Source organism: Siphateles boraxobius, unplaced genomic scaffold (assembly GCF_051911475.1).
Source record: "Siphateles boraxobius isolate OS27281-9 unplaced genomic scaffold, OSU_SipBor_1 48, whole genome shotgun sequence".
In the NCBI taxonomy this organism is placed as follows: domain Eukaryota; kingdom Metazoa; phylum Chordata; class Actinopteri; order Cypriniformes; family Leuciscidae; genus Siphateles; species Siphateles boraxobius.
The window spans coordinates 2,797,382-2,814,981 of NW_027509119.1; the positions used below are offsets into that span (position 1 = coordinate 2,797,382).

Sequence of the window (17,600 nt, forward strand, 5' to 3'; positions counted from 1 at the left end):
ATAACATATAACATAACATAACATATAACATAACACAACATATAACACAACACAACATATAACACAACATAGCATAGCATATAACATAACACAACATATAACACAACACAACATATAACATAACATAGCATAGCATATAACATAACACAACATATAACACAACACAACATATAACACAACACAACATAACATATAACATAACATATAACATAGCATAACATATAACATAACACAACATATAACACAACACAACATATAACATAACATAGCATAGCATATAACATAACATATAACATAACATAACACAACACAACACAACACAACATAGCATATAACATAACATAACATATAACATAACATAACATAACATAACACATAACATAACATAACAACATAACATAACATAACATAACAACATAACATAACATAACATAACATAACATAACATAACATAACATAACACATAACATAACATAACATAACATATAACATAACATAACATAACATAACATAACATAACATAACATAACATAACATAACATAACATAACATAACAACATAACAACATAACATAACATAACATAACACATAACATAACATAACATAACATATAACATAACAACACATAACATAACATAACACATAACATAACATAACATAACATAACAACATAACAACATAACAACACATAACATAACATAACACATAACATAACATAACATAACATATAACATAACAACACATAACATAACATAACATAACATAACACATAACACATAACATATAACATATAACATATAACATAACATAACATAACACAACACAACATAACACATAACATAACATATAACATAACATATAACATAACAACACATAAAATAACATATAACATAACAACACATAACATAACATATAACATAACATAACATATAACATAACATAACATAACACATAACAAAACATAACATAACACAACACATAACATAACATATAACATAACAACACATAACATAACATAACATATAACATAACATAACATAACATATAGCATAACAACACATAACATATAACATAACATAACACAACATAACATAACATAACATAACATATAACATAACATATAACAACACAACACATAACATAACATATAACATAACAACACATAACATAACATAACATAACATAACATATAACATAACATAACATAACATAGCATAACATAACATAACATAACATAACATAACATAACATAACATAACATAACATAACATAACATAACATAACATATAGCATAACAACACAACACAACACAACACAACACATAACATAACATATAACATAACATAACACAACACATAACACATAACACATAACACATAACACATAACATATAACATAACAACACATAACATAACATATAGCATAACAACACATAACACATAACATTTAACATAACATAACATAACATAACATAGGCCTATAACATATAATATAACATAACAAAGTATAACCCAGAATCATGGACTGAGATCGCTACACATGTTCTTATACATATGCAGCAGAATGTAACGTTCCTCTTATGCTGTTACAGATGTGAACACACACCTGAAGAGGAGCCGCAGAGCTCTTACTGACATACTAACGTCATTGCAAGGCATTTTAACTACTACTCAGCTATTGAAGGTTGGTGAGGTTATTCAATTATAAGATCATTTTTGAAAACAGTAATGTTTTTATAAGAGACTGGACCATAACCAAACACGGTGCATGAGTTGGATGTAGGATGAATTCTACCCACATCTTTACAAGAACTGATGTAAACAGTAAATTACAATCTCAACAACAGTTTATGAACTCCGAACCCTTTCTGTCATTCTTGCAGAATGCAAAAGAAATCTTAAGGGTTTTGGAGACGACAACGGAAGAAATGTCAAAGGAAAATAAGGTGAGGTATACATTACATTACATTACATTATTGATATATATTATTGCATATAGAATTTCACAAACAGGATAAGTTTGTTAAGATAATCATATTCATCCACACAGTCACGCAAAGCCAAAGCACAACCAAAACAATGTTTTTCTGCAAAAAGCATGCAGTGAATGCATAGGGTCTGCCGTGCTCTAATACATGTACATAATCAACAAAAGTAAAAGGACAACCCAGCATTGGCCTAATAGGCCTTAGTGTTGATCCTTGTATAATAACACCTCAGATAATATTCCTCATTACTTCAAAATCTTCAAACCATATATTCCGTTTGTTTTCAGCATTGCACATTGATGCAGCAATGTAAATGAATTTATTTTGCTTCTTAATCGGATAGGTCAAATACCTGAAAAACATATATGATCACCTTCAACAATCCGATGTAACGGATCCAGTCCAGCTTGCTGAAATCGTCAACAGCACCGCAGCCATGCTTTTGTTCTCGCAAGAGTGTGAACCTAGGAACATGGAGGATGTAAGTCGAGTCATCAATGGATCAAATGATTCGGAGGCTGATTGAGAAAGATGGATGCTTTACATTGTTATAGCTGTTGATCTGTGGATATTTATATTGTTCATCAAACAGCTTGAGGAGCTTATTACTCTTGCCGGCCACATTTACGAGAAGGCTCTAGCCAGTGACGGGAACCTTGTCAAGGAACTTCCAACAGGCACCATTTATGTCACCAGGTCATTATAAGTTGATTGATTACTGGTTTATGTTATCATATGCAATGGCTCATGAGCTGTGTCTCCATAGGCGAGATTCAAAAGCCCTGGGTGGACAGACTTTAGGCTCAAAGGATGGAGGATATTGCCAACTTCCATCTCTTTCTTCAATGACAAAACAACTGCCCTCTGGGAATGTCAGTGTCCAGGTGTGTGTTTTTAAGCGTAACTTATAAAATCAGCTACATATTTTATTTTTTGCAGTGTACAATATATCGCAATACAAAAATGCAAAGACTCTTCAAGCAGTCTTTTTGTTTTTAACCCAGTCACCTGTCATATAGAGACCATTCACAATCGTTTTCTACAATCATGGTTTGATGTTTAAAAACTTTATCATTACAGCTTTTCCAATTTAAAGAGAATCCAGTGGAAACGAAGTCCAACGAAAGCATCTCTGGATCAACTCTAAGCTTTTCTTTGCAACAGGGAAACTCTTCAGTCAAATTCACAAATCTCACAGAGAACATTGAGGTAGAGATAAATAACTGAACTCATTTTTATCACATATTAGAGAACCATATGAACTCACATTATCAATTTGATGTATGAGAATAATGAACACAGAAGGATTTGACTTGCTCATTGAAGTTTGCTGCCTTGCAACAACAAGTATTGTGAAAAGTTATGTATTTTTTTAAAATAAAATAAATGAATTTAGTTTAACCCTTTCCAGCCAGCATTTAAAAAAAAAAAAAAAAAAGTTGCCAGCCACCACCAGCATTTCTGATCATTTTCACATGAATATTTTGAATATGAATATGAATGAAATATATATATATCAATACATGCATCAAAAGAATTAACTGCTTTTAAACAAAAAGGCCATTTTATTCTAGCTTTATGCATTTTTTTTTTTATCAACACTTGAATTTGGGGAATTTCGTAAAAAAAAAGCAACATTTTGTGCAAAAAGCTGAGAAAATCACGTTTTTGTCAAAGACTACATCCAAATGTGATCAAAACACAGATGGAGTCGATCGAGTCCATCAACACCCAAAGCTTCACAGTCCTAAAGCTTGTCCTGGGTCAACATTTCAAGGCAGTTTTGATTTATATGCTGTTTAGTGTTGATGATCACGTTATTTTACGCTTGTTTCTGCTTGTTCTTCACCTGTGTTTTGATCAGGAGATTCAGTACTCGTTCAGAAGATGAAAACATGAAAGAGTGCATTGGAAGTAATAAGTAGTTTCTGATACGTCTCTTCTGTACAGATATATCTGCCTCGGCCTGAAGCGACTCAGCCTGAAGTTGTGGATATAACCTGGAAACAAGGGTTCGCTGTCACCTCAGCGTTCAACATCTCAGACGTAAACGTGACTGTAGTTGTTACAGCAATACCAAACCAGAACATAACTCTCAGTTTTACCCTGTACCCGCCCAATGAGCCAAACAGCACCTTTTCAAATCAAACCACTAATGTGACCTACAAAGGTAAAGTTTGTGAAATGCATATATAAAATGAATAGTATTGCATGTGCTGTAGGGCTGCACAATATATCAAAATTATCGAAATATCGCAAATCGTGATATGCATATCGCAACAGCTTGCAATAATCTGGGTCATGAAAAAAAGACAAAGAGAAAAAAACTCACTGCCTCGGCTGAATAACTTTTGCTTTAATAAGAATCATTTGATTATTCACGTTTTGTTGTTAAATAAACCTAATGTATGCCTTCCTGAAACCCTGAACCCATTGATTTACACTGATGTTCACTTTCAGAAGTTGTAGGGATGTTTTCCTGTCAAAAAAAAAAGAATGTGAATATTTTTCAAATATATTTTAAAGATAATTTAAGTTTATTTTATACACTTTAAGCATTATCTTATCACAATATCGCATTATTTAATGAGTTATCTCATATCGCATTTTTCTTCAATATCGTGCAGCCCTAATGTACTGTTCAAAGAGCGGATAGATAAAGACTAAATCATTAAATCATTGCAATAGATGGTTATCGCTGGCTAATCACCCCGGATATGACCAAGCGAGTCGATGGGACTTGGAAGGTGTCAGTATTACCAAATGATTACACCTCAAGTGAGACGCTGACCTTTCAAATCTCCGTTTTTGTAACCAAGTGCCTGTTTTGGGACCAGGATCTTGGAGACTGGAGTCGAGAGGGCTGCATGGTAAGACTTTATAATCGCTGATCAGTTAGTAATATACACTGTCTTTTCATAACATTTACGATCTGATGTCTTTCCGCAGGTTGGTCCCAATACTATGCCGAATCTAACTCACTGCTTGTGCAACCACACAACGTTCTATGGGAGCTCCTTCTTTGTTATGCCCAACCAAGTTGATCTCTCCAAGACAGCAGCTTTGTTTGCTACAGTAAATGAGAACTATATAGTGGTGGTTTTACTCAGCTGCTTCTTCGCACTTTACCTTGTGGGTGTAATGTGGGCCTGGTACGCCGACCGCAAAGCTCTGAGAACGGTACAGTATACTCACGTTTTCTTGTCTTCTTCACACACTCGTGTGGCTTGTTGAGAATATAAGCTCTACGGTTTTCAACTAGTAGATGATAAAACATCTGACAAAGTCCCATAAACTTACATTCATGGACAGACCATATTTAGATTTTTTTTTTTGCAGTTGCAAGTTTCTCACAATTCAGACATTTTCTCGCAATTTCAAGTTTAGAACTCACACTTCTGAACTTTCCTCGGAATTCAGAGTTTATAACTCGCATTTCGTTCTTTTTTTGCAATTGCGAGTTTAAATTTCAGAATTCTGACTTTTTTTTGCATTTGCGAGTTTCTCACATTTCAGACTTTTTCTCGCAATTTCAAGTTTAGAACTCGCATTTCTGACTTTTTTCCCCGCAATTATGAGTTTATAACTCGCAATTCTAAAAAAAATTCCTTGCAATCCAAGTTTATTTCTTGCAATTCTGACATTTTCTCGCAAATAACTTAAATCCAACAATTCTGACTTTTTTTTTTGCATTTGCGAGTTTCTCACAATTCTGACTTTTTCTTGCAATTTCAGGTTTAGAACTCGCATTTATGACTTTTCCCCCGCAATTATGAGTTTATCTTACAATTCTGACTTTTTTTTCCTAGACCAATTTAATATCTCAGAATTCTGACTTTTTTCGCACAATTCCAAGTTTATAACTCGCATTTCTTTTTTTGCAATTGCAAGTTTAAATTCCACAATTCTGACTTTTTTTTTTTGCAGTTGCGAGTTTCTCAAAATTCAGACTTTTTCTCGCAATTTTCAAGTTTATAACTCACAATTCTGACTTTTTCCCTTGCAAGTCCAAGTTTATAACTCGCAATTCTAAAAAAAAATTCCTTGCAATCAGAATTTATATCTCGCAATTCTGACAATTCCAAGTTTATAACTCGCATTTCTTTCTATCTTTTGCAATTGCGAATTTAAATCTCACAATTCTGACTTTTTTCACAAAATTAACTCGCAAGTTTATTTTCTTACAACTTATTAATTTTAAATTTAAATGTTTATTGTTGTACATACTTTATTGTTACTCTTCTTATTATATTGGATTTACTGAGAATGTCTAACAAAACAGAATTTTAACCCTAAAAATGGCCAAACCATGAAGAGACATCAGAAAATTGATTTATTGCTATTTTCCATCTTATTAAGTCACAATTAATATAATTATTTTATGGCATATACATGCAATTCATTGCAAATCAATGATAATTGAGAGATGGAAAATGTTCCCCAAAAGCCTGACTTGTCATATTTGACATTTACATTAAAATGAAAAAAAAATGTAAAAAGAATTTTAACTTTAAACATTAATAAAAAATGCATGAATAATCAAGTAAACCCAAGTTGCTTCAGTCCAGTAAATGTTTATCTTACTTTATGAAGTAAGATAATGACTTACTTTATGACTTTATAAAAATCATTAAAGATTTCTGAGCAAAAAATATTTTACTTGATAAAAAAGTTTGCCAATCAGAGGACAGAAGGCATGAAGTAGATTGTGTACAACAGGTTTTTCAGAAAAGTTTTGGTCATATACATAATTTATAGGCTCTAGAAATGTTCATATTGTATTAATAGGGTAATATAATAGGCTATAATATTCATAAATAGGCATTATTGTTCAACAGAATTTTACAAAGAATGTTTAGTTTAGTTATGAGAGTTAAAAACTTGATTTTTTTCAATGAATTTATACCCCACAAAGGGGCGACGTATGGGAGTCGCAAACATTTACACACAGATTATGAAAAATGTCATTTAATAAAATTTCAACACAAACGAAATAAGCTAACACTTAAAAACAACGTTTTAAACATGCAACCCCCCTTACATATGTGAAATATTTAATCTTTTATCTGAAGGTGAGTAGATTTCCCACTACAGGTGGTCATGTTGTTTTTAAATGAGGCTAATTATTTAAACAAAGAATGTATGAACGAAGTCACCAGATCTAAATATTCACAACAAACACCTTTTCAACATGAAATCAAGAAATGAGACCTACATTTTTCCTGCCTCTCCCCACAAAATACATCGCCTATTTTAGGGTTAATGCTATAGAAATCAGCTGTATCCATTAATACACCACGCAGGATCCTAGTAACATACGTCTGAAACGTGGTTAAATATCTGTGTCCACAGCGTAAGATGACTCTTTTGGAGGACAATCATCCGTGTGCCCAATACAACTACCTTATATATGTGCAGACCGGCCACAGAAAAGGGGCTGGCACCACTGCTAAGGTGATATTAGTATTTATTATTTCTTTATTTCTTAAATGGAAGAGGTTTTCAGTGATCCTCAGAAGCCGCATTACTAAAGTCTTTCTTTTGCCAGGTAATGGTGACCCTCCAGTTCAGCGAAGGACAGAGTGAATCTTACCACATGTCTGACCCTGAGAAGCCAATGTTTGAGAGAGGAGCTGTGGATGTGTTTCTGCTCAGTATACCCTTCTCTCTCGGAGAACTGCAGAGCATTGAGATATCGCATGACAACTCGGGGAGAAGCCCTGATTGGTAGGTGTCTGTATTTCCTGGCTTTTTGCATGGGTTTTCTTATGTTTGCATAGCAAGGCAGGAACAGAGTACACTTTAAAATTAGCTGAGTATTTTGTGTGACTTAGTATTCCTTTTGTATTTCATTTAATCTTAAAAGTCCCACTTTATATTAGGTTTCTTTAACTACTTTGTGGGTACATCAAGTAAAATATTTATTGTTCGTTGCAATGTATTTATTATTTCCGCCACAGAATAAAAAATAAAAAAGGTAAGTACGACTTTTTATCTCACAATTCTGACTTTATATCTCACAATTCTGACTTTATAGCTCACAATTCTGACTTTATATCTCCCAATTCTGACTTTATATCTCACAATTCTGACTTTATATCTCACAATTCTGACTTTATAACTCACCATTCTGACTTTATAACTCACAATTCTGACTTTATATCTCACAATTCTGACTTTATAACTCACAATTCTGACTTTATATCTCACAATTCTGACTTTATATCTCACAATTCTGACTTTATATCTCACAATTCTGACTTTATAACTCACAATTCTGACTTTATATCTCACAATTCTGACTTTATATCTCACAATTCTGACTTTATATCTCACAATTTTGACTTTATATCTCACAATTCTGACTTTATATCACTCAGTTCTGACTTTATATCTCACAATTCTGATTTTATATCTCACAATTCTGACTTTATATCTCACAATTCTGACTTTATATCTCACAATTCTGACTTTATATCTCACAATTCTGACTTTATATCTCACAATTCTGACTTTATATCTCACAATTCTGACTTTATATCACGCAATTCTGACTTTATATCTCACAATTCTGACTTTATATCTCACAATTCTGACTTTATATCACTCAGTTCTGACTTTATATCTCACAATTCTGATTTTATAGCTCACAATTCTGACTTTATATCTCACAATTCTGACTTTATATCTCACAATTCTGATTTTATAGCTCACAATTCTGACTTTATATCTCACAATTCTGACTTTATATCTCACAATTCTGACTTTATATCTCACAATTCTGATTTTATAGCTCACAATTCTGACTCTATATCTCACAATTCTGACTTTATATCTCACAATTCTGACTTTATATTTCACAATTCTGACTTTATATCTCACAATTCTGACTTTATAACTCACAATTCTGACTTTATATCTCACAATTCTGACTTTATATCTCACAATTCTGACTTTATATCTCACAATTCTGACTTTATATCACGCAATTCTGACTTTATATCACGCAATTCTGACTTTATATCACGCAATTCTGACTTTATATCTCACAATTCTGATTTTATATCACGCAATTCTGACTTTATATCACGCAATTCTGACTTTATATCTCACAATTCTGACTTTATATCTCACAATTCTGACTTTATATCACGCAATTCTGACTTTATATCTCACAATTCTGACTTTATATCTCACAATTCTGACTTTATATCTCACAATTCTGACTTTATATCACGCAATTGTGACTTTATATCTCACAATTCTGACTTTATATCACGCAATTCTGACTTTATATCTCACAATTCTGACTTTATATCTCACAATTCTGACTTTATATCTCACAATTCTGACTTTATATCTCACAATTCTGACTTTATATCACGCAATTCTGACTTTATATCTCACAATTCTGACTTTATATCTCACAATTCTGACTTTATATCTCACAATTCTGACTTTATATCACGCAATTCTGACTTTATATCATGCAATTCTGACTTTATATCTCACAATTCTGACTTTATATCTCACAATTCTGACTTTATATCTCACAATTCTGACTTTATATCTCACAATTCTGACTTTATATCTCACAATTCTGACTTTATATCACGCAATTCTGACTTTATATCACGCAATTCTGACTTTATATCTCACAATTCTGATTTTATAGCTCACAATTCTGACTTTATATCTCACAATTCTGACTTTATATCTCACAATTCTGACTTTATATCTCACAATTCTGACTTTATATCTCACAATTCTGACTTTATATCACGCAATTATGACTTTATATCACGCAATTCTGACTTTATATCTCACAATTCTGACTTTATATCTCACAATTCTGACTTTATATCTCACAATTCTGACTTTATATCTCACAATTCTGACTTTATATCTCACAATTCTGACTTTATATCACGCAATTATGACTTTATATCACGCAATTCTGACTTTATATCTCACAATTCTGACTTTATATCTCACAATTCTGACTTTATATCTCACAATTCTGATTTTATAGCTCACAATTCTGACTTTATAGCTCACAATTCTGACTTTATATCTCACAATTCTGACTTTATATCTCACAATTCTGACTTTATATCACGCAATTATGACTTTATATCACGCAATTATGACTTTATATCTCACAATTCTGATTTTATAGCTCACAATTCTGACTTTATATCTCACAATTCTGACTGTATATCTCACAATTCTGATTGTATATCTCACAATTCTGACTTTATATCTCACAATTCTGACTTTATATCACTCAGTTCTGACTTTATATCTCACAATTCTGACTTTATATCTCACAATTCTGACTTTATATCTCACAATTCTGACTTTATATCTCACAATTCTGACTTTATATCTCACAATTCTGACTTTATATCACTCAGTTCTGACTTTATATCTCACAATTCTGACTTTATATCTCACAATTCTGACTTTATATCTCACAATTCTGACTCTATAGCTCACAATTCTGACTTTATATCTCACAATTCTGACTTTATAGCTCACAATTCTGACTTTATATCTCACAATTCTGACTTTATATCTCACAATTCTGACTTTATATCTCACAATTCTGACTTTATATCTCACAATTCTGACTTTATATCACTCAGTTCTGACTTTATATCTCACAATTCTGACTTTATATCTCACAATTCTGACTTTATATCTCACAATTCTGACTCTATAGCTCACAATTCTGACTTTATATCTCACAATTCTGACTTTATAGCTCACAATTCTGACTTTATAGCTCACAATTCTGACTTTATATCTCACAATTCTGACTTTATATCTCACAATTCTGACTTTATATCTCACAATTCTGACTTTATATCTCACAATTCTGATTTTATAGCTCACAATTCTGATTTTATAGCTCACAATTCTGACTTTATAGCTCACAATTCTGACTTTATATCTCACAATTCTGACTCTATAGCTCACAATTCTGACTTTATATCTCACAATTCTGACTTTATAGCTCACAAATCTGACTTTATAGCTCACAATTCTGACTTTATAACACACAATTCTGACTTTATAACACACAATTCTGACTTTATAGCTCACAATTCTGACTTTATATCTCACAATTCTGATTTTAGAGCTCACAATTCTGATTTTATAGCTCACAATTCTGACTTTATAGCTCAGAATTCTGACTTTATAGCTCAGAATTCTGACTTTATAACACGCAATTCTGACTTTATAACACAATTCTGACTTTATAGCTCACAATTCTGACTTTATAACACGCAATTCTGACTTTATAACACGCAATTCTGACTTTATAGCTCACAATTCTGACTTTATATCTCACAATTCTGATTTTATAGCTCACAATTCTGACTTTATAGCTCACAATTCTGACTTTATAGCTCACAATTCTGACTTTATATCTCACAATTCTGACTTTATATCTCACAATTCTGACTCTATAGCTCACAATTCTGACTTTATAACACGCAATTCTGACTTTATAGCTCACAATTCTGACTTTATATCTCACAATTCTGATTTTATAGCTCACAATTCTGACTTTATAGCTCACAATTCTGACTTTATAGCTCACAATTCTGACTTTATAACTGATGTAATAAATGTAAAGAGATGTAAACTCGCAATTGTAAGATAAAAAGTCACAATTATCTTTTAAACTGTTTTATTCTGTGGTGGAAACAAGCTTCCATAATTTATTGTATTGATGTTGTACTGCAATAGGGGTTATGGGTATGGCTAGGACAGGTTTAGTGGTATGGTTAGGTTTAAGTGGTATGGTTAGGTTTAAGAGTGGTTTAAAGGCGAATAAATAAATATAAGTACAATGTAAAAACATTTATGCACACTGTTACGTCCCGTAGGCTATTATAAGGACGGTTGGACGTGGAGTTTATTGATGTTAAAAGGAAACCAGCCTCGGCCGACAGATCACCAAAGACACAAAATCTAGGTTCCAATAAAAATATGATTTATTTTTATAGTGGAAAGAAATGGTTAAATTAAGGAGTAATAGCTTCAGGGTGCCCCAAGGCCAAAATAATAAACAAAATAAACTTATAAACAAACATACATAAATTACCTAATCAGGGTAATCAAAAATCAAAATACAAAATAACTTCCCTAACTCCCTATAAATAAACAAATCGCAAACTAAGTCAAATCAAATGGCAGGACACCCCTACGCTCCTAAATCATACAAACAAAGTCGAAGTAAATCATCAGTAACAAATAATCATAATAAGTCGAAGGATTTGGGATCTGTCGACGGGAGGAGGAATCCGGAGCTCCTAACGCCACGAGGCCAACGCCAGATATGAGCTCCTCATCTTCAGTGAGCGCCGCCCTTTTAAATGCGGTGCATCAGTAGATTCCCCAATCAGGGCCCTCCAGCTGCGATCACTACTGGACACATATACAGACAGAACACCAACAACCCACACAAAACAAATACAGAGGATCGTAACAACACAATAATTGCATAGTATTAAATGAGTAATTTAAATATGAGTATGTACAGTGCCTTGCATAAGTGAACACACCCATGCTAAAGTTGACTAAAAAGAGGAATAAAAAATCATCTAAATGCCTTAATTTTAAAAATGTGGAAAAATCCAACCCTTAAGAACACCAATTTTGTTTGTGAATGAATAATGTATAATAAATAAATAAATGTTCTTCCTTAAAATACAGGTTAAGTAAGTCAGGACACCCCTATTTTAAATTCCCATAGAGACAGCAGATTTTTATTTTTAAAGGCCAGTTATTTCATGGATCCAGGATACTATGCATCCTGATAAAGTTCCCTTGGCCTTTGGAATTAAAATATCCCCAAATCATCACATTCCCTTCACCATACCTAGAGATTTTCATGGGGCACTTTCCATAAGATCATCTCTCAATGCAAATCAAACCAGCTATTAGGCTAACTGAATTAACACCAGGCCAATCTCTAGGTATGGTGAAGGGTGTGTGAAGATGTGGGGATATTTTAATTCCAAAGGCCAAGGGAACTTTATCAGGATGCATAGTATCCTGGATCCATGAAACAACTGGCCTTTAAAAATAAAAATCTGCTGTCTCTATGGGAATTTAACAGGGGGTGTCCTGACTTACACAACCTGAATTTTAAGGAATAACATTATTTATTTACAATATATTCATTTACAAAGAAAATTGGTGTCCTTAAAGGTTGGATTCTTCCTCATTTTTTAAAATTAAGGCATTAAGATCAATTTCCAAAAGATGACTTTTTATTCCTCTTTTGAGTCAACTTTAGCATGGGTGTGTTCACTTATGCTAGGCACTGTACATAATAGTTAAAGACACTTAATATACAGTGGGTCCAAAATAAATTACTCCATAATGAATAAATACATTAAAAAAAAATATACGGCCAGGGACAAGTTTTGTACTCTCAGCTACAAGTTTTATGAAGTGGATGAAGTAAGGAGGAAGCAGGATCCAAATGCAGCACACACTTTATTCGTAAAACTAGACAAAGACACAGGCTAGGAACAGGACTCAGGGAACAGAACAACTAACCTCAACATCACGACATCAAAACGAAGCAAGAACACACAAAGACTGGACTGAAACACAGGGCTTAAATACAAGGGCAAACAAGCTGAACAAGATAACAAGGGGGCGTGGTTAATCGGGGACACCTGGGAAGACTAATAAACAAAATGGGGAACAACTAAACAAGAAAAGACAGGGGAACACAGACAGACATCACAACATAGCCAGCCCCCCCCCCCCCCCCCCCCTCTATGGATGGCTCCAGATGCCCATCAAAAACAGGAAACCAGACAGTTCAGGAGGGTGGTGGAGCGGAGGCGGTCCTGGGGAGGGATGGAGGGCCAGGTCCGTGCAGGGAACGGGACCAGGGCCTTGCAAAGGTGGGTGACCAGGTGAGCTCAGGGGACCAGGGCAGAGAAGACCCCTCGAGCAGCCGCGGCGGAGACGACCCTTCGGGGGGCCACGACGGCGAGGACCCTTCGGGCGGCCACGGCGGTGAGGATCTTTCTGGTGACCGTGGGCCCCTGCCCCCCCCCCAAAAAAAATTCTTGGGGGTAGCTACAAGTGCTTCACATAGTCCTCGACCGGTCGATCTCCTTGACGAAGACACAAGATTTGGATGTCTGGGCACAGGGGTGACATGGCTGCTGGATTCATGTTCGGTGAGTTCTTCTGTTATGAAGTGGTTGAAGTAAGGAGGAAGCAGGATCCAAATGCAGCACACACTTTATTCGTTAAACTGAAAACTAGACAAAGACACAGGCTAGGAACAGGACTCAGGGAACAGAACAACTAACCTCAACATCACGACATCAAAACGAAGCAAGAACACACAAAGACTGGACTGAAACACAGGGCTTAAATACAAGGGCAAACAAGCTGAACAAGATAACAAGGGGGCGTGGTTAATCGGGGACACCTGGGAAGACTAATAGACATAATGGGGAACTGCTAAACAAGAAAGGACAGGGGAACACAGACAGACATCACAACAACAGACTTTTTACGAGTCTTGAAATCACAGAATGCGTGATTTTTTTCAATTTTATTTTGGTGCAATATGTCTATTTATGGGTTCAAAAATATGTGTATTCTTTGTAGTATGTGCATATTATGCGTGTTGAATGTTGCTCCTGGTACAGTCTGTGAAAATAAATTTCCTCTTTCGAGGACAATAAAGAATGAATGAAATCTAAGAATATGATTTTCCAGTTTGGAAAATCATATTCTTAGATTTCATTCATTGTTTATCATTTATTGTTTTTATTTTTCATTTATCATTTATTTTCATTCATTGTTTATCATTTATCACTGTTTATCATTGTATCTGTATCTTTTGAAGCTGCAGTGATGAGTGATGGGTGAGAGAAATATGCCTATGAATGAATTGGGTTGCATACGGTCTAAAGCATCAGAATTCTCTCCATCAGGTACTTGGATAAAGTGCAGGCGCAGGATTTACAGACGCTGGAGGTCTCACACTTTCTGTGCTCCTCCTGGCTGAGAGGCGAAACGTGCAAGAGGACCTTCAACTCAGCCAAGATGAATGAAATCGCAAGCTTCGGGTAAAAACTTACATTCTCAAAGGCCCTGTTTACACCTGGTATTAAGATGCGTTTTGGTTGATCGAATCACAAGTAGACGAGAGACACATTCCTGTTTTAAATCCGTCTCTTTTATCCACTTTCAACCACTTCTGTCCTGATTTCTTCGAGGGGAGGGTCTATGGGTGGGAAAATTTTGGGTTTTTTTCATATCTTTCGATCTAATGGATGAAATAAACTCATGCAATTTACATAAGAACGTGAACCGAGACGACAGAAAAACATACGGAGAGCATCAGCTTTCATTTCTGCTCTGACAGACGCAAGACCAGCCAAACGCTGTGAGTGTGTGTTTAGAAATCAGGAATGGTGGGAGAACATTGTGTTTGATACGTTTTTTTGTCTTCAAACCAAAATTGGGTCTTCAGCCGACAGTTTAAATCCCGTCTGGCTAGAGCTGTTCTCATAATGTTCACGCATTAGATCAGTAGACGGAGAGAAGACAGTCTTTTGTGGCTGTTTAAACACGTTCGATCACATGAGCGTTTAAACTACGAAAGCAATCCGGTCGAATGTGTTTTCCACTACCTCTGGAAGAGGTCGAAAGTGGACAAGCTCAAAACATTTTAGACCCTGTTTACATCTGTATTTAGCATCGTACACTTGTGATCAGATCAACCAAAACTCATCTTAATACCAAAAACTACACATTTAATTATTAAACATATGCCTGCAATACCAGTCAAAAGTTTGGATACAAGTACTCATTCTTTAACATTGTTGGGGTTTATGTAATCAGATTACTTTTTTCAAGTACCTAGTAAAGTAATGCATTACTTTTAAATTCACTATAAAATGTGTCAATTATAATTACTTTGCAACTACAGGTCAACTAATTAAGTATTAGTAGACTGTTAGGGTTGGGGTTAGTAGAATAAGTCGACATGTAGATGGAAAGTTACTTATAGTCAGTTGAATGTCTAAAGTGGATTGTCAAAATAAAGTGTTAGCAGATATTAAGTGGATAGTCTACTAATATAGTCTCTCTAATGACTGCTAGTTGACATGTAGTTGCAAAGTTACATGTAGTTAGTTGAATGTCTAAAGTGGTCAGTGGACCATCGAAAAGTGTACCTAATATCAGCACTATATTCAACACAAGCTTTTAACACAATGTGAATCAACCAAACTGTAGAGTGGTATTGTACATATTAAAATATTTTGGATACATGTTACCTTCCTAACTAAACTACCCCATCCCAGGAATATCTTCCAGACCCGGACATCTTCTGGCTTCCGGGACGAGCACATTTGGGTGTCGATCGTGGACCCGCCCCGACGCAGTCCTTTCACACGCGTGCAGAGAGTCTCGTGCTGCATGTGTCTTCTGCTCTGCACCATGGCCATTAACATCATGTTCTGGAACCTTCCCACTGATCAAGAGTCTCCTGTCATTCTAAAGATAGGTCAGATAACTTCCCTGCTGCAGGTTTCATTTGCTGAGATTATGTAACGCTCAAATGTGACGGCTCACTCTCAACAGCACTCTGGTATTTTTATGCAACACATGTTTGAGAGAGTCATGCTTTTAGGAGCATTCTGTTCAGTTGCTTATTAATTTATGTTCATTACACACACACATATATATATATATATATATATATATATCAATATAATTACTTAATATTATTAAACAAATTAATTGCACATCAAATTTAGTTGAGTAATTACCCCCAAAAGATCATTTAAATTTATTATTGTGTTAAATTAAAAAAGAATCAAATAGACATTACTGTTATGAACAATCAGACAACGGTAGATCCAAACGCAGCGTAGGTTTAGTTACAGGATAGTCAGACAGGCAAGGGTCACAAACAGCAGACACAGCATAGGAGACAAGGCTAAATCACAATCCAAATACCAGGCAGGAGAACAGAGGCAGGTAGCAGACGAAATGAGATCCAGGGATCATGCAGGAGAACAGAGGCAGGTAGCAGACGACACGAGATCCAGGGATCATGCAGGAGAACAGAGGCAGGTAGCAGACGACACGAGATCCAGGGATCAGGCAGGAGAACAGAGGCAGGTAGCAGACGACACGAGATCCAGGGATCAGGCAGGAGAACAGAGGCAGGTAGCAGACGACACGAGATCCAGGGATCAGGCAGGAGAACAGAGGCAGGTAGCAGACGACACGAGATCCAGGGATCAGGCAGGAGAACAGAGGCAGGTAGCAGACGACACGAGATCCAGGGATCAGGCAGGAGAACAGAGGCAGGTAGCAGACGACACGAGATCCAGGGATCAGGCAGGAGAACAGAGGCAGGTAGCAGACGAAACGAGATCCAGGGATCAGGCAGGAGAACAGAGGCAGGTAGCAGACGACACGAGATCCAGGGATCAGGCAGGAGAACAGAGGCAGGTAGCAGACGAAACGAGATCCAGGGATCAGGCAGGAGAACAGAGGCAGGTAGCAGACGAAACGAGATCCAGGGATCAGGCAGGAGAACAGA

General features: G+C 35.1%; 1 protein-coding gene across 1 annotated transcript in view; it reads left to right on the forward strand.

Moving 5' to 3' along the window:
• The window catches only part of pkd1l3 (polycystic kidney disease 1-like 3), a 31,786-nt gene that overhangs the window by 4,096 nt on the left and 10,090 nt on the right, over window positions 1-17,600 (forward strand). Inside the window, exons 3-15 of the mRNA XM_077201589.1 lie at window positions 1,592-1,683; window positions 1,883-1,945; window positions 2,331-2,468; window positions 2,580-2,683; window positions 2,754-2,871; window positions 3,068-3,196; window positions 3,938-4,157; window positions 4,676-4,857; window positions 4,937-5,167; window positions 7,340-7,441; window positions 7,536-7,714; window positions 14,974-15,108; window positions 16,351-16,553. Of these exons, the coding sequence (XP_077057704.1) occupies window positions 1,592-1,683; window positions 1,883-1,945; window positions 2,331-2,468; window positions 2,580-2,683; window positions 2,754-2,871; window positions 3,068-3,196; window positions 3,938-4,157; window positions 4,676-4,857; window positions 4,937-5,167; window positions 7,340-7,441; window positions 7,536-7,714; window positions 14,974-15,108; window positions 16,351-16,553 (1,896 nt within the window). The remainder of the gene's footprint in view (window positions 1-1,591; window positions 1,684-1,882; window positions 1,946-2,330; window positions 2,469-2,579; window positions 2,684-2,753; window positions 2,872-3,067; window positions 3,197-3,937; window positions 4,158-4,675; window positions 4,858-4,936; window positions 5,168-7,339; window positions 7,442-7,535; window positions 7,715-14,973; window positions 15,109-16,350; window positions 16,554-17,600) is intronic.